The sequence below is a fragment of the Hermetia illucens genome, chromosome 2, assembly GCF_905115235.1.
Source record: "Hermetia illucens chromosome 2, iHerIll2.2.curated.20191125, whole genome shotgun sequence".
Lineage (NCBI taxonomy): Eukaryota > Metazoa > Arthropoda > Insecta > Diptera > Stratiomyidae > Hermetia > Hermetia illucens.
Window position 1 is genome coordinate 144,799,411 of NC_051850.1, and position 21,807 is coordinate 144,821,217.

The following is a 21,807-nucleotide window of genomic DNA, read 5'->3' on the forward strand; positions in this document are numbered from 1 at the left end:
ATTTCGAAGCCTAGGCATCATATAGTGCGTATTGATTCTTTTCAGATTTTTCGATTGAATAGTTTCTGAGAATGGGTCCGTGAATAAAATGATCCCTTTCGACCCCCTGCACTCCCCACATTTCCAATAAATGTCAAAACTAGACTTCGGAAAGCACTCACCGAGACCTTTCATTTTTTTCTTCATTTTTTGCTGAAAAAAATGTACACCCTCGTTTTGCACCTATGGCGACTCCCTCCTTAAATTCGACGTAGAAAGATGTGACTCTGCATGTGTGAGCGTTCGCGGTTCTCACCACCACACATCTTTATCTCATTCAGTCGCCTCTTACGAGAGACTCCCCAACTCACAGGGCGGACATTGAGGCATCAATGACCAAAATATTGTCATTTTCATTGACCGGTTGAAATCGCTTGTTGTAAAGACTATTTAGTAAACAATGGATGCAAGTCCACCGATGTTCCTGTTCATCGAACTGCCTCTACATCCCTAAAATATTTGTCGACGAAGAAGAAATACCTATTAAACTTAGAAGTTATTGCCCTGAATTTGTTGTGCTCAAAACAATGAAGTGCTGACAGTAAACAACGATGCAACCAGGAGCTTAACTTCAATGAATGAATATGAAAGTTCAGTGTTCGATTCTATGGCTGAAAGGAAAACTATAGAAGGGAACCGCGACTTGTTAGTTAGTTAGCTGTCCTTTTGGCCGTATCAAACTAATGACGAGTTTCTCACTAATTTAATGCGTTAAACATAACTAGATGGAATTTTTTAATCAAAGGCGAAAATACTTCCAAAGTGTCTTCAAGAAGGCAGTCGCAGACTCGAAGATGCAAGAGAAGTAAACCACGTGCCAAAGCTCCGAAATAATTAACAAAAGAGTAAGCTTAGCGGACTTTCCGCATGAATTCAATTTTAACAGGATTTCATAAGAACTCGTACCAAACTTCTCAATATCACGTCACACCTCGACCAAGCAAATATGTAAACGATTTGTTTAAATGGATTAAACACTGTTTTATTTATGTAAGATCAGTACTGACATTATTTTATACTTAAATACATACAAAGTATCATGTGTGTTTACATTGAACATTATTTATTTCCTTAATCTTTACAAAGTGGGTTTCGGGGAAAGGACTGCGAAAACGATTCTATTTAGTAAATTAAATAAAAAAAGAAACATTGGACAAGAGAAGTTCTTATTACATTTTTCATATCACCTTAATGACTTTTTTTTAGAAAAAGTACATTTCCACGATAAAATAAACCCTTTTCGTGATCATCTCACATGACTCATGGAAACGATCTGATAGGGACATTTTTGGATCGAAATTCTCACTTTTAAACGTTATGTACAATTTCGCACTAGTGATACATATTAAGCTCAAGAAAAAATTACCTTTAATTACTTGAAATATTACTTATATTTATAATATGCTTCCTTCAATTAGTTTCATCCATTTATTTTATGCAACCTGAAGCTTCTTTCAAATTCTAACCGTTCGTTTTTCTTCGTGGATTATTTCAATTTTAAACTCTGTTTATCTCAAATATAATTTTAACTTTTTCAAAATTTCTAAAACTGAATTTGTTTTATTATCGACTTGTTTCGCTTGCAATTGTTGAGAAAAGAAAATTTTCAGTTATATATTAAATTAATGTAGATACGCCCACCCAACGTCAAAATGATAAGGTAGACGCAATACCTAAGAGTTAATTTTGATTTTATATATCACTTGAGGCAACGTTCAAAAAATGTCGAGCCAATATAATTGCCACGCATCGCTTTAGCCACATTGTGTTCAAATAATCGTCGATTTGACTGTAAGACATCTGCTGCTTCTTTGTTGAGTGGATCTTCAGGGTTGGGTTCCTGCAGACAAAACATTAATATTAGATTGGTTCCCATTTGATTGTAAAGCAATTGTGCATAAAACACAGGCACGGGCTATGTGTTGCAACCTGTTAATACCAAATTAACTCCCACATTGGAAAAACGGACATTGGTACTCACCAGAAACAGATATTGCAATCCATACACAATTGAATTTATTGTCAAAACTGGTTTCCAATCTTCTCGTAAGATGTTAAGACACACGTTGCCTTCGAGATCAATGTTGGGGTGATATACTTGAGTTTCGCATTTGACTTTTGGTGGTTCATGCGGGTAGTTTGGACCTACGCGGAAATTAAATACGAATCTGCCACCTTTGTAGAATCCCTCGTCGGGACAAATGATCAATTTGAAATTGAGTAAATCATCTGGATCGGGAAAATCAGTCGTACATGTTTTTGGTAAATTTAATTCATTTATGTCTGAAAGTGGAAAAAAGGGTAATCATATTAAAATAAATTGTAGAAAGTTTCTCTTTTGTTTACATAATTCAGACAAGAAAATTTCCCTATAGTTTGCAGTAGGAAATGACTTTATATCGGTAAACAAAGAAATATTTAGAAATTTTCGACAACAAATGGTTTGTCGAGATTCACTGGAGCTTCTTTGGGATGCACATGACACTCTTGGAAAAGCGCGTGCGTGGTTTTCATGCCGAAAGCAGGCAGGCGCGACCATGAACCCGCGAAGGGCTTTCACTCAATCAGCCTCACCTTTTTAGACCCTATAGCGCGTCCTGGACGATTAAAGAGAAAACACTTTTCTACAAGTCTCAGCACACCTACCTCAATGGCAAATCTCGAGAGACCGCTCTTTATGAGGTAGCTCGGTTGAGGAGTCACTAAAATCCAAGTAATATGCTGTAGCTGCCTTCCTAAGTATGGAAGGAGCATTCACCAATGTTCTCAGTGAACATAGTCCAGCTAGCGATTGTCAGAAGCAGAGTTTACTAGCTTACAACTTAGCAGCCGTTCACTTCTTGCGCCAAGCCAAGGAGTGTTTTGCCCACTTATAACAAAATCCTGTCATAAGAGTTTTTGTGCCAGACGTATGGAAATGAATGAATATTATTGTTATAGGAGACTATGGCGCAAAACTGGGCATTCCCTACAATTGTTTTTATTTATTTCGATTTTACGGCGAGGAGGGAAAACTCTCAGACACTTCGTATGCGATTGCCCAGTGCTAAGGACACTTGCTAAACGATTCTCTGAGGAGCTAAAAGTTGCAGGGTGGGAGAGTTTTTGTATTTCGTGAATGCTACGGACTAAATGGTCTGGAATCTGCCCCCTTGACTTTACCACAGTAGTTATGGGCTTAAATAGTTTTTGGCACACCAAGTGCTAATAGGGCTCTTCGAAGCGACTACTGAAACCTACCTACCTACCCAGAAAACAGTGGCAGATTCTGTGTTCGAACAGGGTGAAAGTTGCAAAACTTCACAAAGCCACCACCGTTTTTGTAACAGTCACCAAGACCATACTTCTATCACAAGTCTGAGTACCCATCAATGGACCACTAGGTTCTGACTGCTCAGAAACTTTCCATCTCTCCCACCTCATACACATATCCATCACGGTCACATGTTATCTTTGGGAAGCCTTTCCTAAACTAAGTGAAATTGCTTATAGGTCCTCCATTATATCATAAATCTACCTTGGTGCTAACGAGTGCATGATTATGATGCTACTTAACCTGGGCCGGAAACTTGTAGTCAAGAATATGCCAGCAAACGGGTCTCAAGTCAAGGGAGCGCGCTTTGCGAGAGTCATCAGCAGCAATCCGGCAGCGAATTTGCATCTGTTACTGCCAGGCTTTCCGGAGTATAAAAGCTCAGTGCTGCAAGAGAGAGAGGGTACTTCCCAACTCAACTCACCTCGCGTAGGTCTAGAATTTCTAGCAAACCAATAAAGGATATTCTTCGAAATTATTACAGAAAAGCCAAAATATATAGACATTTCATTATGATAAAAAATCATTCAAAATGACTGTCCTCCTCATCAATATAAGCTTGATGTCTCTGAGGCCAAGCGTCGATAGTTTCATGGACAGTACGGAACGATATTTCTCGCACTGCTTTCACTACACTCGCCTTCAAACCACTCAAAGTGGCATGTCGAAGTCCGCAAGCAACCTCCTCAAGCTTGTTCCACAGTTAATAGTCCAGTTGGTTTAAATCGGAACTACCGGAGGATCATTCAATTGCGGAGATGAAATCGGGAACATGCTTTGTCACCCACTGTTGGATTCGCAGTTCGAATAAGGTATCGTTTAGGGGTTTAATAAGCTCCAATATGATTTGATATGGTGTTTACGCCAGCTTCACAGAAGTGAAGATCGGTAACCCCATGGTAAGAAACTCCCCGCCAAATTATTATTATTTTGATGTGGTGACCAATTTGCTTTGTTTGCTAACCTTTTTCCTCGATTGTGAAGATTTTCTCGTTGGTAAAAAGAATATCGCGATGTTTCCGCGGAAGCATTTGGGCAGTGCAGCACATCGAATTAATTGCCAACCTAAAAATCTTCGCGTAAAATACGACTGATACTGGGCGTAGACGCCCCTATTTCGGCTGCTAGTCGCTTCTGGTGACATAAAAGATTGCAACGAATATATTCACGAACAGTAAGGGCGCCCCTCTCGCGGCCTGTCTTCTACGTCATTTGTTTATTTGTGTTTCGCTAATGTATGGAGCACGAATCGTTCGGTCACCGGTAATTTCTTTAACAATTTACAGATATTTTTCGGGCACGGACAACAGATGTGCAGTGCATTAATTGCAATTCTTTTACACGATTTCCGAACACGATTTCCGCGGAACCTGAAGCTCGGCTGGCAGTGGGATATGTGTAGATAATCTCATTTCACAATGTTACCATTACCTTTCATTTCTCTCGACATGAAAAGACTGACAGAACTTACAGCTATACTACGTAGTTTGGACAACGTGATCAGGGTGTTTGCCTGGACCAACTTATGCAGGGGGGAAGCATTCTGGAGGAACTAACAGCTATTACCAGAACGACAAATCATCTTGTCACCTATATATTATGCCTGTCCTGTCCCCGATATATTATTCCTTCTTGTTATTGGTCATTTTTTCAATACTGCCCTGCCCAGAAGGGAACGAATCCTTAAATTCCTCGATAGTAGATGAGATTTACTTGCTCTTTAATCGAGTTATGGATCTTGAGCTAATGATTCTGTGTTGGAGAAGGCAGCAGGCAAAATCTTCGCAATATTTCTATTATATTAATGGGCGAACCATCCATCAATTTGTTTATCCTGTTTTTTGCTGCTGGTTTGGCTGTTTAGTCCAAAATATGGGAATACGGATATCACAACAGCAAAACATAATCTTAAAGTTGTTTTAACAATAACGTTCTTTTTGTGCTGGCTTTATTGGGGCAACAATGGAAGGTGGCTGATAGACGTGTTGATTAGCAGGTGGAAGTGGCAGAGAATATATCAAATTTTAAGAAGGGGCAGCACCTCATTGCCGTATATGTCATGCAATGGAATCCACTATCCCAGAGTAGACAACTACTGAGCCACCCTGGGGATTTACCGATCACTTTGTAGGATCTTATTTTCTCCTTAGGAGCTTCCAGCAATGGCTTTGGAAACTTCTTCCTGCCTCTCATCTTGACGAAGAAATTGTGTCGATGTTCAACAAGCAGAATTCCGGTGCATCCACAATTGTTCGGTAATCAAGGCTTCTCGTGCATCGTTATCCAGATTGGACTCCGATATTGGTCAGTTGATAAAGTAGAAATATTAGATTTGTATCCGATTACATAGAAAGTGTGATTCGGATGGCTAAGTGGTTGATAGCGCTGGGCTATCACAATGGAAGGCCACGATTCAAATCTCACTGGCTGCAGAGGGATCTTTTTCGTGCCTGCTTATTGGATACCAGTCGACTCCGATGGGAATGAGTATCTAAGTCAAATAAAGCTCATAATCTCGGGCGAGCGCAACGTTGATCACATTATCACCTGGGGTAGTTAGAGCCTTGAATGAAATGCATTATTAGATTGGAAGGGATTTTTCAACTCTTGGCCGCTCTTAGGAAAAAAACAGTCATCTAACCCATTTGATTTGATCAAGCTCTTATAACGGACAGCATCGTAGTGTGTATGTTTCGGGATCTGCCATATGAAGCGGGCGATTCCATAGACTGTGCATTTCCAGTTGGGATTCTACCTGGAATCAAACTTAAAATTATATCTGAATGTGATGGAGATGCAGTTAATAATTGCAATTCTCTTATGAAGAAACATTTTCCAGGGAGATTTATCAGCACTGTGTTACACCTATTTGAATCGACTGTACACAAGAGAATTAACATCATTACTTATATATCCTGCCGATATAAATACAGTTTCATAAAAACGCCCAGAAAAGCAAAATCTAATATCCTGCTGTACCGTTAATACCTTTTCTACTCGCTATCAATGGACACATTACTCTCCCTTAAGGACACGAGCAATATCACAGACAAAATTGCTAATCAATGTTACTTCTCAACTCGTCTGAAAATAGCTTCATATCGCGGAAGAAGCCAATTATATGGCACGACCATTCCACAAAGGCTAAATTAGTGGTATCCCCGCCACTAACTTTTGCACTTTCCTTATATCCGTTTTATGCTTTAAAGGACATTCATCGCAGGTTGTCGTTGCACATTATGTTGCGAACCCGAATTAACTCAAAATGTGGTGATAAGTTTCTCTTATTTCAGCCAAATAAATCACAGAGACGCATTTTCCTTTTCTGTTGTCATAAATAGACAATTGTCATACAACAGAAATGTCAATTGTAGGAGCCAAGGATAATGTATACAAGGCCACGAATATGCCAATCTCGTAAACAAAATTAAATCAATATCTGAAAAGTAAAAGGCATAGGCGAGTAATACAGGAGCCAAAGGATATAATCTGCATAGTTGCGAAAGTAGCTGTGCTTTCCGCAAACAGGGGCTCAGAGGAAAAGTCCGGCTACATCCGTCCAACAGTAACTTTCCCCAGTTATTGTAACCTGAAATTTCACCAAAATTTAATGGAAATGGGGCCTACACCGATTTCTGAAAACAAATGCGAATTTCTAGACACATCGACAAACCCATGTGTTCACTCGCGCCAAGTCACGTCTACAACGTTTCTTTCACCAAATTTTCCGAAGAGTTATTTTTGATAAAGCGCAGCTGATCAAAAAAATGCAGACACAGTAGAATTTTATGATCCATGGCAGCCTCTTTTTTGCAGAAGGCATTCCCGTACAATGTCAACTTCATTACTCACTCCTCCACTTCACCAAATTTACATAAGATTTCGACAGAATTGTGCGGAGCCTCGAAGCAAAAACTTTCTAACATGTTTGTTTACAGTAGAAATCAAAGCAATTGGAGTAATCGTGTTGGGGAAAAATTACCTCTCTGTATTCTGAGCTGGGCTGCAGAGGCCTTTTTCTGTGGACCTGATTTAGAATTTGTATCGCCGTCCTTTTTCTGCTGCTTTAACGAAAACAGTTTTATCATTTTTGCTGGAAATCACTTTAACCAGAACACGAAAACTAGTAGTTTCTCTAATTCGATTCCAATCGTTGAGGATTTTGCGTGAAACACAAAGGAGTTCACGACTCTAGAAAATGTTCCGTGCCTCTTTTGACTGCTGCCTGACTACACAGCTAGATTTTTGACAGTTCGATATTTTGCGTAAAAAGCATTGCGTTCAGTGGACGAAGTACGGACATGATTGAATTGAAGTTCAAGTTTGGCGGCAGATATACGATTTATGTATCTCTCCTATTGGAAACTAGAGAAGATGGTATCTTAAGCAAATGCTTTACATTTCTTACTTTGGTTAGGTAGTGCATTCAGAATTGTTAACTCAGGAGAAATCTATTTGATTTCATGGAAAGATCAGTATTTGCGCACCGTGTTCGCTGTACGCAAGTTCACACTGCTCGCTTCATTTATTTACCTTTAATAAGTAAAAAATGAACTTGTCTATATTAAACTTAGTTTTTATGAAATGGATAACGATCTCTATCAAAAGCTAGTGAACTATAGGAATTTGGAGCGAGCGCAGAAATTCCCCTTGACGTTACCCCCTTCTCCCGTAACAATGCGATATTCTTAAATAAAATTCTTACATGGTAATGATGCTGATGGGACGTCGTTTTGACAAGTAAACAAAGTGAACCCGTAAATTCGAGCGCCAAATAATCAGGTCTTTCTTCATTTTGCAAGAAATTTCAACTACGCGTATTGTTTGTATGCATTCGATTTTACTCTAAGTTAAAATTACAAGATCTTTTAACTACAGCTTAGTATATAGGTGTTTTTTAAAGTATAATCAAAATGGATGATCCTGAAATGCGACGTAAATATAAAAAGTGCAAGTATGTGGTGAAAATGTGGGAAAAAGATTTTCAGAGGAAACACGGGACAATACCATCAAAAGTAAGTGGCTGGTAATGTTAAGCAATTCAGTTTTTAGTAATACAGAAAGTTAAGAAAAGGCTTTTTTATACAGCGTGGTAATAAGTCTTCTACAGGCGGCATAATGCATAACTTGCAAGATGCACATTTCGACCTATGAAAAATTGAACTTTCTAATTGCAGATCGTCAGCTTAAATTATACTTTACTTTGCAGATAGTCTACCCTTGCATTTTTAGCATAAAGTAAACGTTTTTTACATCTAAGCAAATAGAAAATGCGAATGTTATCTTCATAAAATTGTTCGAAGTTTGTTTCCTTCATTTTTCCATTAAACTTCTTTCGGCTTATTCAAAACGAAAACATGTTCCCTATTTTCCCCTAATTCCCTATAATTTGGGGTGTAAAGTGGCTTGACAATAACCGCCCATAAAATCTGGTGTTAAAGCTCGTCGTTCTCGTTCAATATTCAGTCTCAGTGGGTTTTTCAATTGCAGAAATTGCATGAGCATCCTGAAAGGTAGTTCATGGATAGCAAACACTATTGATTGAAGCGAATGAAAATTTGACCGGGACTCAGTGCTGTCTTTTTGTTACCAAAGGTATCACATTTTCTTGAAGATCATTAGTTCCTCATTACTTTTACCTCATGGCAATTATAGGAGTAAATAGATCCGTATCTATTGATATGTTGCACATTAGTTTATGACACAGCGCTACCACTTTGGGCATAAAATAAACGTTTGAATTCCCAATAGACAACGACATCGAATACACAAATACAAATCCTGTTTAGAACGACAATAGTGTCTGATGTGGTCGCACTTCAGTTTCATTAATGTTGTGCAAGGGATGCGCTCATAGCAGCGAGGCAAACACAAGTCAAAGACATCTATGGGGATTGGTATTCGAACCCAGTGCCAGAGTATATCTCATAGGCAGTACCCACACTAAAATGCCCCGACTTGCAAATGTGTTGCAGAAGCTTATCTGTACACATCAGAGACGCTAAACAAGGACAAGGCATAGTCTTTGTCAAATCGTATTGGTAAGAGAGAGAGAGATCGGTGAGCTTTTGCTATTCTAGTACTACTACTATGCTCACATATAGCAAAAATTAGTTTCCCGTATTCACTTATGCATAGGCAAAAACTTGCCGACCTCACCAATACATTGGGCGGTATGTCAAGCACAGCTTATCGAATTTTTGTTATATCTCGCTCATGCTCAAGGGTAAAACAATTTGAAATCGTGGAGACCAGTTCTGATTTCATTTCTGTGGGTGGCAAGGGGGAGTCTGGAGGCTGTCTAGTATCTACCTGTTCCCAGTGCAACGATATTGAAAGACTTACGCTCTATCCTCTCTGTAGGGTTGTGCCATTGCTACGCCATCTGAAATCACTTCGCCCCACCATCGGTCAGAATGACTATGTTACGCTTTGAGATCAGATCATGCCCCAGCTATCGACAGCATTGGTCTTTTCTTTGCTTCCCTTGCGCTGAAATAAATAATAATAATAATGTCCATTATTAGTGAAAACGTCAATACGCACCTCGAGTTGGACTCCGTAGTTGTAGGACAGGCAACTAGAAATCAAAGAATTCTCTTTTGTTGCTATATCGATTATGACAAGGCTTCTGACAACGTCCCACAAACTTGTCTAATCGATGTTCTACATAATTAATAACATCATCCATCCCCCTTTGTGACATCAGGGGCAGGGGTGTGGTTGACATGTGGCACCAACACGCTTATTTTTACAACAAAAAGCGGTCGAGTCTTTTGGATGCGGCAAATTACGCGCTGATTTCACATAACCTGAAAGATCAATCTTTTAATTTTCTGAGTGGGGTGAAGTCAGACCAAGAAAGCATCATGGATGGAGATCGAAAGCAATACACGGCAGTCATTTTTCGATCCGCATTGGTCGAACAGATGACTGTGTGTTGAAGATGGCGCGCCGTCCTAAATCGTCGCCACCCTAGCTTATAAAAAGCTCTTAATGAAAGAGCGGGTGGAGAACGACCAGCGCATAATGTGTGGTTCTACGTTAGAGACGCTAGACCGTCCCATTTCTGGCTGTACTGTTATGGCAGCGGTGCAATACACGAACGGCACAACGTTGTAGGTAAAGTGATCAACCAATGAAGTTTATTGCTTATGACCTAAATCGCCCAACAGCTAGGCCTTGTTGTCTTCGCGTCTCGAATAAACATATATTTCCTGTTCACTTTTTAGTGAAACGTATCTCTTGTTGTTTTATTTTGTGAGGATGTACTCATGTTGAACTTACATCAACAGGCGATATGGATATTGATGCAACCAGAATTCAAGCCGCCAGTGCAAGATCGGGAGATTGATCCTCAAACTACTCGGCCATTGCATTGAATTTCTCATAACATGAGTGCCATGACATCAGTTGCGAAATTCCGGGTGGGGTTAGGTTCAAGTACAAGCCCTAGAAAAGTTTGCCATAGAACAGAGTAGGATGAGTGTAAGCTTCTCGGAATTCATTTGGAGGAACTGAAGCCCATAGCTAGTAATCAACAGTGACGACGCGTTGGCATTGTTGATATTATGCCCTCCATAACCCGATTTATGGTAAACAGTAGAACTACGTAGAACAGGTAGTGAGCGAAATTCAGCGTCCAAGAATTTTGCAATATTTAACAAGACGGCAGACTTCTTACTAGCAGTGATACTGTAAACGGGAGGGAAGCATCGAGAAAAATTTGCGATATATCTGGTGAAGTTTCGATAGTCGACAAGTATCAGAAAATTTACTGATAAGATATCGATCTGTGAAGTGCGATAATAACGCTTTACAATTGCTAATCGAAACTGAGTCGACAGAAGATGTACAACAGCAGCAGCGTGGAAGCATTAAGTCTTCCGGATCGCGGTAACAACGAGACCATCAAACAGCAGATGTTTATGAACAAGACTATTACAGATTATCCACATCAGCTCTTGGAAGGGAAACAGGGTCAACGTCCAGCAATTTGCGCTTTTTCCTTATGAACAGACTCCATCCATATGTATTTTTTTCAACATGGTCGTCACGAACGATGAGTAATAAATCCTTGACAGTATGAGACGAAGGAATTTGTTTCTATTTCGAGAAGCCTTCTCTAAATCAGCGAATACGGTGGTTGGGGGACGATATGCATCTAATTTTTGGCTGAAAGGTCACCAAGGACGAGTATTCTTTTTCAAAGGAATTGAGTTGTTTTGGCACTAGCCGAGACTTCACAATTTTCAGGCCCAAAATATCCTTTAAAATGGTATTGACAAATCCTTTTGGTCTCTAACAGTTATTCGACATTTGTCAAGCACAAGCTCTTCGATTTTCTTAATGTGTTGTTCAACGTTCTTCGTCTTCAACACCTTCACGATGTTCTTTGAACTGTTTACGCCACGTATAAACATTTTTTTGCAACAAAGCATGACCCTCGAAGTCTTTCGGTCTGAGCGTTTCTGAATCCGAATTTTCATTCCACAGACACAATTTATACATTGCAAAAATTGCCGAATGCACTTTTAGCGTCTTACAAAAGCAAGCGCAAAACGAAAAGTAATGCATACTTTGACATGAAACCGTTATAGTCCCAATGCTGTCATTTAAAAACGGGTTTTTGATGTGTGGGTTACCAGCACGAGACAGAAGGCGTCCGTTATCGAAAAAAAATTTTCAGCACTTTCTAACATATCGATGGTTTGACGGTAGTCTGATGAATGTTGCTCATCAGGTGACACTCGTAAACAATTAATTTAAGGTAGTTCTATATTAACAAGTAGCAAAAGTCTAAATCAGCGGATCGTGCAGACCATTGCAGTTCTCCCTTCAAGAAGATGAGCGATGGGCAATGTTTTCATGAAACAATTAAAACTTACACTTCTTATCCTGTACTTTCCGCCGTTGTGCTAGGATCATCCACTTTCCACATCCATCTCGTTGAGTTTAGGCAGGGAAAATTCTGAATAATCTGGATATAACGGTCAAGATTCACGTAAACGTTTTCTTTAAAAGACCATGGACAATTTATCCCAGCTCGCTATAGCGCATACCAACCAGCAAGATCTTATGAATGTATGGGTCGGTCGTATTTATACGGATGAAACTTAAGTTTACCAAAAACAGCTGCAAGGACAACAAATGTCTTACTATGCTATTCGCATGGATCTGACTATTCATTAAAGCCATGTTTCTGCAATGGCCGGCCAAGAATACAAACATGGGACGTAATATTGAGATTGGTACGAAATGAACGACTAAGTGAACAAGTGCTCTTGTTTCTTCCACTCCATACACCGCACTCTCGACTCTGTCAACCTCCATCACCAACTCTCGGAGCACTTTCACTTTACAGCGCGAAATTGAAATCAACAAATTCCTCTACTCCACTCTGTATATATATTACGGCCATCAGAAATAGCAAAATGGAAAAAACACACCGGCTCTTTCAAAATAAACTACAAATACTTTTAAGTGCTATAATCATATATTCCGCCGTGAAATTTGGATAGGACGATGGAATGAAATTTTAAAGTAACTCCCGTTCTTTTTCTATTTTCCAGTATGACATACATGATGCGCCGCGGAAAATTCGTGATGCCTACAAGTTATATTTTCAACTAAAAAAGACTTTGTTCGAAGAAACGGCAAGCGACATATTTTCAGAAGATGGTTTCGATCCTTCGTTAGAGATTTCTCAAGATACGTCCAACGCTTCACAACATTTGCCAGAACTCCCTGATATGACACAGCCTCTTAATGTATGGGGTGATGAAGTTAGCAATAAAACTGTAAAGACGGAAGAGCGAAGAAAGGTCTCTCCACCTACGCTGTCTCTTAAAACTAATTTAAGTGCCAAACTTTTTTCAACTGGCTCGTTTTCAAAAAGGAACCCACGGAAGTCTTTATCAAGAACCACGTCACTTCCTGGAAAAACAATTAGTAATCTATCATTTAGTAGTGATGCTGGAAAGACCGTTCTACCTGATTTGGAAACAATATTGAATGAAAAATCTGCACAAAAAGCAACTGATCCGATCTCTACCCCAAAGTCAATTAAAGATAAAACTATTACCAACAACTTGGACAGGGGATGGCTGAATCGGCATCTATCTGATTCTAGTTTATGCGGTTTCAATACAGTGGAGACTCCTACCACCAGTGCTTCGAAGTTTGGGCTTTCAAATATAAGTGCGGAGTTATTTAGACATGCGAGCAGTCCGGCCCCAGTATCGGATTTATCACCTGTAAATGAAGTAAAAACAGTTTCACTCTGCAATCTTTCCAGCAACACCCAATCCCCAAATTCAGTGACCGAAAGCAAACCATCTTCCGTAGTTACATCTCCAAATGGAGTCTTGACGAGTACTGAGAACCTGAAGGTACCTCCACCAGACAATAACAATGACTCAGATTCAGTTATAGAGAATAGTGAGGATGAATCTCCAAAACGAAGATTTGAAATAATTAGACCAGCTTTGAAACGTCGCAAAGTCGAAATTGAAAATGAGGATTCTTGCACTCCAATAGTGAAATCAGTGCCAACGAAAGTAGCAACTGTAGAAGAAGACGCAAGACCCGAGGATTCACCTGAAAGTCCCCCAAAAATAAAACAAAAAAGGAAGACAGTTCGAAAAGCTAAAACAAACAAAGAAGTTTCAGATGACACCGAAGACGAAACTTATGAGTTGAAACCCAAAGCAAAGAAGAAAGCTAGTCAAAAAGCCAACGCTCGAAAGTCTAAAAAAACAGTGAAGACTGACAGTAAACCGAAGACTGCAAAAACGGGGAATTTGCGCAAAACCCCAAAACGAGTCGCGAAGAGTATGACTATTTTACCCGAAGAACCATCTGAGGATATTGCTCCGGACTGTATTGCTTTCGCTGTGGATACCAAGCAATTAACCTGTTTGCCAAGTGTGAATATAAAAGAATTGGATGAAGCAGAGCAAGTTGTGAAACGATATATAAGTGATATTAAAGAACCTAGCGACTCGAAGATGGCCATAAAAAAGGACCTCAATCCCCAACTGCGAGAAATATCCGCCCGAGATAATCTTGCTGCCAAAGTGGCATCCGGTCGAGCAAACGAGAATTTTGTCCGGATTAATCTGAAAAAGAAAGTTTACGCTCGTGGAAAGAAACATATGACTTATAGCAAGTACAAGAAAAATATTTGGAAGCAAAAGAAAGCTGCAGCTCTTTGTGGTCCTGAAATGGATATGCGAGGATGTGATGGTGGAATATTATCGTGTTTCAAATGTGGATTACCGGGACATTTTGCACAGAGGTGTCCCAATAAAGGAGACAATTTATTGTCATTGGAATCTGTTGAGGTAGACGAAAGCCCGTTTCCTACTTTGGACGAAGCGGAAGAAATGGCTAAAGAAAAAGCATTGGCCGTCCATAGTAAGAATATTGAAAACTTGCCACCTAGTTCAAATAAAATGATCTACAGATTCTCATCTGAAAAAGAAAATATAAATAAGGAAGTTAGTGACACCGAAACTGTAGATAATGACATGGATGATGAGGTCATGGAACCTGAAGTGCCTAATCCACCTGAAAATCATCAAGTGCCAACATATATTGGACATAAAATTCCTCAAGAATTTCTGGAAAAGGCAGGACTTCTGGAAAATTCTAATAGCAACTTCGAAAAAGGGCCATTGTATCAGTTGAAACCAAATGGTGAAGTAATTGAACCTACTAAAGAAGTCTATGATGTTCTGAAAATGTTCGGTCATAAGAGCTTCAGGAAAGGGCAAGAGAAGGCCATAATGAGGATACTGTCAGGGGTATCGACCTTAGTTACGTTAAGTACCGGAAGTGGAAAATCGCTCTGTTATCAATTACCCGCGTATCTTTACAGTAAAAAACGAAAGTGTATCACATTAGTTGTATCGCCTCTTGTGTCGCTTATGGAAGATCAAGTACATGGGGTTCCTGCGTTTTTAAATGCACAATGTCTACACACAAATCAAACTCCCACTCAACGACAAAATGTGTTAGAAATGATCCATCGAAATGAAGTTGACGTTCTGCTTGTTTCCCCTGAAGCAATTGTTGCTGGTGAAAGATCTACTGGCTTTGGGTCGATTCTACGCAGCTTACCGCCTGTTGCATTCGCTTGCATCGATGAAGTCCATTGTGTCTCGCAGTGGAGTCATAACTTTCGCCCAAGTTATTTAATGATTTGTAAGGTATTGAAAACGAAGCTTGGTGTGCGTACAATCTTAGGGCTAACTGCTACTGCCACATTTCAAACAAGGGAGAGCATCATTCAACATTTAAACATACCAGATGGAGTGGATGGAATCATTACTGATATACCGCTTCCTGACAATCTATTCCTTTCTGCTTCAAAGGACGAGCAGCGAGACTATGCCCTAGTTGAATTATTAAGAAGTCCTAGGTAGGTTGAAAATTGAATGTACGCAAAAGACCAAGTAGCAAAATGATAATGAGTAAATTACAGGTTCGCAGAGTTGCAGTCGATCATTGTTTACTGTACGAGGAGAGAGGAATGCGAGCGAGTGGCTGGATTCATTCGAACGTGTTTTCAGGTAGTTTGTCTTTCTTAATTAAGGATTGGATGTTTAGTGAACTAATTTCAAAGTTCGAGGATGAGTCAAAGAAGATTATTTCTTTACTAAGGATCTTTCTTTACGAAGTACGGTATATGCTAATAAACGTAATAAAACCTTTGGCCAAAAAGGAAATATTCACACCAAAATATTACGTTGCTTCATGCTTGCATTATAAATGGATTGATTTCTTTCCAATGTAGGACACTAGATCAACCAATTCCAATACCGGTAAAAGAAAACGCATAAATTGGTGTGCCGAACCCTATCATGCTGGAATGGCGGCCTCTCGTAGGCGAACTATTCAAAAGGCGTTCATGCAAAATGACTTAAGGATAGTAGTAGCAACTGTTGCATTTGGTATGGGTATAAATAAAGCCGACATACGCGCTGTGATCCATTACAATATGCCAAAAACGTTTGAAAGTTACGTCCAAGAAGTAGGAAGAGCTGGTCGTGATGGCTTGCCTTCACATTGTCATTTGTTCCTCGATTCGAAAGGTTCCGACCAAAATGAACTCAGACGCCATATTTACGCGAATTCCATTGACCGACATGTGATACGGAAATTGTTACAGAAGGTGTTCGTGTCATGCTCGTGTAGCAAAAACATCGAAAAGAAGTAAGTGGAGCAAATTCCTTTTGACGGTCATTTTATGCTTAAGATTTGTTTTGCAGCATGCGTATGTTGTGGTGGTTTTATTGGATTTGGATCCTTATTTAGATTTCATTCATTTTCAGAGAGTTCGTTGATGAATATGCCAAAGAAATTGAAGCTGTTCAAATGATTGACTGGGATGATGATTTTTCTCGGGCAACGAAAACAGTAAGACAGCGTATATGCCCGGGTCACGAAATTGGTATTCCTGTTGAGAAAACTGTTGAATTGCTAGATATTCCCCAAGAAAATATAAGCACTCTGCTCTGCTATCTCGAATTAGACGGGCGTTGGTCCTTAAGAACTTTGAGCAACGCTTACATCATGTGCAAAATTATTTCCTATGGAGGACCAACACAAATAAAGTAAGTTTCCAATAGACAGGTGAACATTAATTATTGTTCTAATTACTATTGTTTAAAAATTATAGAAAGGCAGCAAAAGAATGTCCTCCCTTAGCCATGGCTATTGCTCTTGAAATCAAGAAAGGAAAGTTTGATGAAACAGCAAACATATTTGAATTTTCCGTAATAGAAATTGCGTCAGCAATTGGCTGGAATAGTGGAGTAGTGAAGTATCAACTGAAGAACTTAGAATGGACGACAGGTAATAAATGTACACCTACTTTGAAAGAAGGACATATATTCATAAATACACTAATGTTTACAGTGAATGACCTACCCAAACGATCAACGCTGACTGTTAACTTCTATGAAGTTGGATTTAGAATTCAATCTCCCGGCGACTTTACCGATGATGAATTAGATGAAGCTTTAGATGTTCTCTATAATAGATCTGTACATCAAGAAAAAACCCAACTAGCACAGGTAAATTTACTACAAGTTTTTTTTGCTTAAGGGGATGTGAGGAAAAAGACATATTTTGATGAAATTTTGCACATATATTATCAAGATGTTAAAGGATTTATGAAATTTTTCAGGCTGCTTTTGGTTCGCTACCGATTTTTTGATAAAATCTCAAAAATTGACGGCGTGGGTGATTTCGGGTCACTGTAGCGCCTAAGAAAAAACAAAAAATGGGGTTTTAATTTGCATGACATTCTCTATAGAATGAACTTCAAGTTCTTTTCTGGTTGCTGTAATGCTACGCCTGGTCTGTTTGCCATAATGAAAAATGCGGGTTTAGTGGCTTGAATTCTGTTTTCTTCTTAGCAGTTTTTCAGGATAAACCACTTTTGGAAATATTTCTAAATAGTTTTTATATAAAAATGTTTTTGATTATGAATCTAGTGATATTTTAGAGTATTTTAAGCCAATATAAAAAGTGGAGAAATTTACAAACACACAACCCCTTGAGATGGAGTGTAGTTCTTAATGTTCCCTCACATTTGCAATATACTCGTATAGCGATCATTGATATTGTTTATTGCATCTTTGCAGCTACAACATGTTTTCGAAGGCTTATCCTCTGTTGCATACAATAGTTATGCGCAATGCGCACAAAGCGGATGGTCTGGTGAGCCTTCTGAACGATTGAAGAATATAATTAGAGATTATTTCAAACAAGACATTGCATTATCTGTTAAACCAGCAGAGAAGGTAAGCGAATACGATTATTCATATATTGAATTTTTCATGCAATGCTCCTTTCACAGATCGATACCTCCCATGATGACTTAATAATTCATAATGTCCGCGATATGATTAATATGTATCCCGAAAATAATTTTACTGGACGGTCATTGGCAAGAATATTTCATGGAATACAAAGTCCCAATTATCCAGCACTTATGTGGAGCAGATGTAAATATTGGCGAGCCCATTTCAAAATCGACTTTAATCATATTGTAAGTTTGGCTAATGCAGTTATAGTTCAAATGCGGAGGTAGTGTAAGAAAAGAACTGACAATTGTATGAATGTATTTATAATATATGAAGAATGTATGAGTCAATCCCGGATTTTCTTTTGATATGTCCCTGCCTTCTCTTTTTTCTGTTAGTGGGTCATTATTTTCCTTTTGATTTTTCGTGACACCGCACGATTCCTTTAGTTGCCGTAAAAGTGAATTTTAATGTGTTATATTATCAGAAATGAAAGCAACAGAACGACCCGAGATGTATAAATTACCTTCATCCAGATCGAGCAAGCGGCGCGAGATCTTGGGCTGTACATCAATGAAGACAAGACAAAGTATATGGTGGCAACTTCAACAACGAAAATCAACCAACCAACAACATAAAACCGTACTGGTCAAACGGGAAGATTAAAGATAGGATAGGAGGATACAACTTTGAGACCGCTAATAATTTTTCCTATCTAGGGTCGAAGATCACAACCGATAACAGCTACGACGATGAAATCCGCGCCCGGTTGTTGGCGGCCAAGAGAGCCTATTTCAGCTCACAAAAACTGTTCCGTTCGAAACGTCTCACCATAGGGTCAAAGCTCTTACTGTACAAGACTATGATCTTGCCAGTCCTCATGTATTCCTCGGAAACTTGGGTTCTTAGCAAGAAAAATTGCGAACTCTTGGCGGCGTTCGAGAGAAGAATCCTCTGAAGAATTTTTGGCCCCCTACATGAGGATGGACGATTCCGTAGCCTACACAATGACGAAATCTATGAGCGATACCATGACCGTCCGGTTGTGGATAAAATCCGGCTCAATAGGTTACGGTGGGCGGGTCACTTAATCCGTATGGATGAGGATGATCCCACCCGGAAAGCCTATAAGGGCAATATCTATGGTAGAAAAAGAAGACGAGGCAGACCCTGCCTAAGATGGAACGATGGCGTAGGTCAGGACGCCAGACAGCTTTTAGGGATATCGAATTGGCGGACCTCGGCGCAAAACCGGGATGTCTGGAATTCCTTATTAAGGCAGGCCTAGACCGGATACCGGTTGTTGCGCCGTTGATGATGATGATGATGAAAGCAACATCACCCGTTAATGCGTGTCTTGTTCACTGCATCCTCTCCGTTTCAAAATGAGGTGGAAATCTTTAATGCTATCCGTCGGTTGGTGATTGATTTATCTAGTAACTCTTACTCAACAAACTCAAAGCTAAACTACATTTTGTTCGGTGAACTGATCGAAAGATGTATAAAGAACAAAGAGTCAATATTAAATTTTGGTCTAAAATTGGTGAAAATACTACGAGACTTTTAAATTACTGAAAAAAAAGTTATGTCTTTAGTTGTTTATGTAAAACTCAAATGCTTGAATAAATTCGACGATCCAAGGAAAATAAGAAAAATGCGCTTGACTAGAGAAACCAGAACGTCCATCTCATCTGATTATCCAAGGAAACGTCGATAAATTACGTAATTTCGTGAAAGTTTCCAAAACATCTTCAGTGGAATTCATGAAAACGAAGCCTAACAATAATTCGTCACATTTTAACTGGAAAACTTTCTCTAAAGAAATTGAATCTAAAGTTTGTTTCACATCAACTGGCTGATGACCAAAGATTATACTGAATGGACATTGCAAAGACATCCGTTAAACACATTCGAAATGACGAAAACTTCTTGCAAAATATTGTAACTAGTGATGGAAGATCGTGTTTTCAATACGAACCAAAAACAAAGCGTGAGAGTTCTCAATAGAAGAATTCATTCCAAAAGAGACAACCGTTAATCCTGTACATTGTCTTCAAATATTGTAGGGTCTGCACCCTTTCCCTCCAAAATGTTTGGAAGATACGTGATTGGGGGTAGCACAGGGCTTCATCTTCGACCCATTTCTGTTTTTATTTTTAATGTTTTGTGTGAAACAAAACCTTGTTATTCAAATCAATTTACTGTCTGTTTGCCCGTCTGCCTTTTTTTCACATCCATTTTCTCAGAAACGGTTGCATGTATTGATACGAAATTGAAATTGGAAAGGTGGGAATTGTGAATCCCCTTGCATGTAGTGTAGTAACATTGTTCTACGTTGAGTTTAATGGGGGTTGTGTACATGCCAAGGGAGGGGAGCTGTAATTTTTTTTCATTGAATACAATCGAGATATCAAATGAACCGTCTCAATTAGTACTTTCCAATGCTAGTATCATTTAGTGCAAGAAGGGTAGGCCGGGACTGGTAATTGATAATTTGTTTCACGGGCCCGATCTCAGAAATTGCTCATCTGAAAAGTCTGAAAAAAAATCAAAAAGCTGCTATATGTTGTCTAGGCTTTAAAATATCCGCCATATCCATATTTCTTATTAAGTTAATGAGGCAGCAAAAAGGGAAATGTTACTCGATAAAGAACACTGGAGTGGTTACTATCAATGAAAAAGGAGAAAGATTTATTCGACACTAAATTATCTTCCGTTGATGATACCCTTCATTTTCTCAAGGTTTCTTTATCGGGTAAAGTTCCTCTACTTGCGACTTCATAAAACGTAAGAATATATAGATAAGCATACAAACCAGCGAAATTCCGGAAAGAGGGCGGAAAAAGAATCGAGGAAAAAGCGAATTGCCAAAACACGGCCTCTTCAGCCTCACGGGAAATGATAAGGCAATTCCTCCACTAACGGTGATTTTGTGCAAATAATGTAGCAAGATGAGATCCATGAGGTGCTGACCAAACGGATCGAGCTGCATCGAAAAGGTGAAGATGATCTTATCATGAAAAAATTGTAGTCAACCGCCATAACAATTGCTTCGCCCAAGAAAAAAAAAGAAGTGAACCTCGATTATATGCTTTGTTCAGCAAGTCGGACGAAGGAGCCCTTTCCTAAATGTTACGAGCCTACGGTACATCCAAGCGTTGCACGTCGGAATAGTGCTATGCTCTCTGTAAGGACTACGGTGTGCAGAAGACTTCAGCACTTTTCTGATATGGATCGATGCAAAATTTTCGAAAACGGGAAAAATTTACTGCAAAGAGGGAAAAGTAATTCTGCAAGCGAATATCGAACTACTCATGAATTGATGGAGTACATAATACGAGAAAGAAGAGCTGACTTCCTGTTATTTGGCGAGCAGCGTAGAGGCCCACTATAATGGTATGGGATATTTAACACTGCTACTAAATGGGTTTGACCTCCTCAACTGACCATGGTGAAGCCAAATACGGAAGAAAGACTCCTAGTTTACGGTAATCTTAACGTCGAGCCGACATGGTTCAACTAAACTCTCGTGACATATCAGTTTCAGAAATGGCCGCAAGAACGGGACTCATTGCTCTCAATATGTATATCATGCCGACAATCTGATGCATTGGTTGAAACAACATTAACCTTAATGTA

The 21,807-nt window shown here is 39.2% G+C and overlaps 2 protein-coding genes across 2 annotated transcripts; one reads left to right on the forward strand and one right to left on the reverse strand.

The window, feature by feature from the left end:
• Window positions 1-995: 995 nt before the first annotated feature.
• Window positions 996-7,603, reverse strand: LOC119649529 (NEDD8-conjugating enzyme Ubc12). Its single transcript, XM_038051715.1, has 3 exons — window positions 7,335-7,603; window positions 2,021-2,322; window positions 996-1,879 (listed from the first exon to the last, which is right to left on the reverse strand). Exons 1-3 carry the CDS (start codon window positions 7,438-7,440, stop codon window positions 1,739-1,741), a joined length of 549 nt encoding a protein of 182 aa, XP_037907643.1. The 5' UTR covers window positions 7,441-7,603; the 3' UTR covers window positions 996-1,738.
• Window positions 7,604-8,090: 487 nt separating this feature from the next.
• On the forward strand, window positions 8,091-18,510 carry LOC119649601 (ATP-dependent DNA helicase Q4). The gene is made up of 9 exons (XM_038051815.1): window positions 8,091-8,367; window positions 12,925-15,776; window positions 15,840-15,927; window positions 16,152-16,570; window positions 16,690-16,971; window positions 17,037-17,212; window positions 17,276-17,433; window positions 18,007-18,165; window positions 18,222-18,510. The coding sequence occupies exons 1-9, from the start codon at window positions 8,266-8,268 to the stop codon at window positions 18,453-18,455; spliced, it is 4,470 nt and encodes a 1,489-aa protein (XP_037907743.1). The 5' UTR covers window positions 8,091-8,265; the 3' UTR covers window positions 18,456-18,510.
• Window positions 18,511-21,807: the final 3,297 nt, after the last annotated feature.

Bases quoted from the DNA above. Each gene is read 5' to 3' on its own strand.
- LOC119649529 (XM_038051715.1), bottom strand. From the start codon at position 7,440: ATGATAAAACTGTTTTCGTTAAAGCAGCAGAAAAAGGACGGCGATACA. The intron at 2,323-7,334 runs GTAATTTTTCCC...TTCCACTTTCAG, and splicing joins CCAGCTCAGAATACAGAGAG to ACATAAATGAATTAAATTTA. The intron at 1,880-2,020 runs GTGAGTACCAAT...TTTTGTCTGCAG, and splicing joins GATTGCAATATCTGTTTCTG to GAACCCAACCCTGAAGATCC.
- LOC119649601 (XM_038051815.1), top strand. From the start codon at position 8,266: ATGGATGATCCTGAAATGCGACGTAAATATAAAAAGTGCAAGTATGTG. The intron at 8,368-12,924 runs GTAAGTGGCTGG...TCTATTTTCCAG, and splicing joins ACGGGACAATACCATCAAAA to TATGACATACATGATGCGCC. The intron at 17,434-18,006 runs GTAAATTTACTA...GCATCTTTGCAG, and splicing joins AAAAAACCCAACTAGCACAG to CTACAACATGTTTTCGAAGG.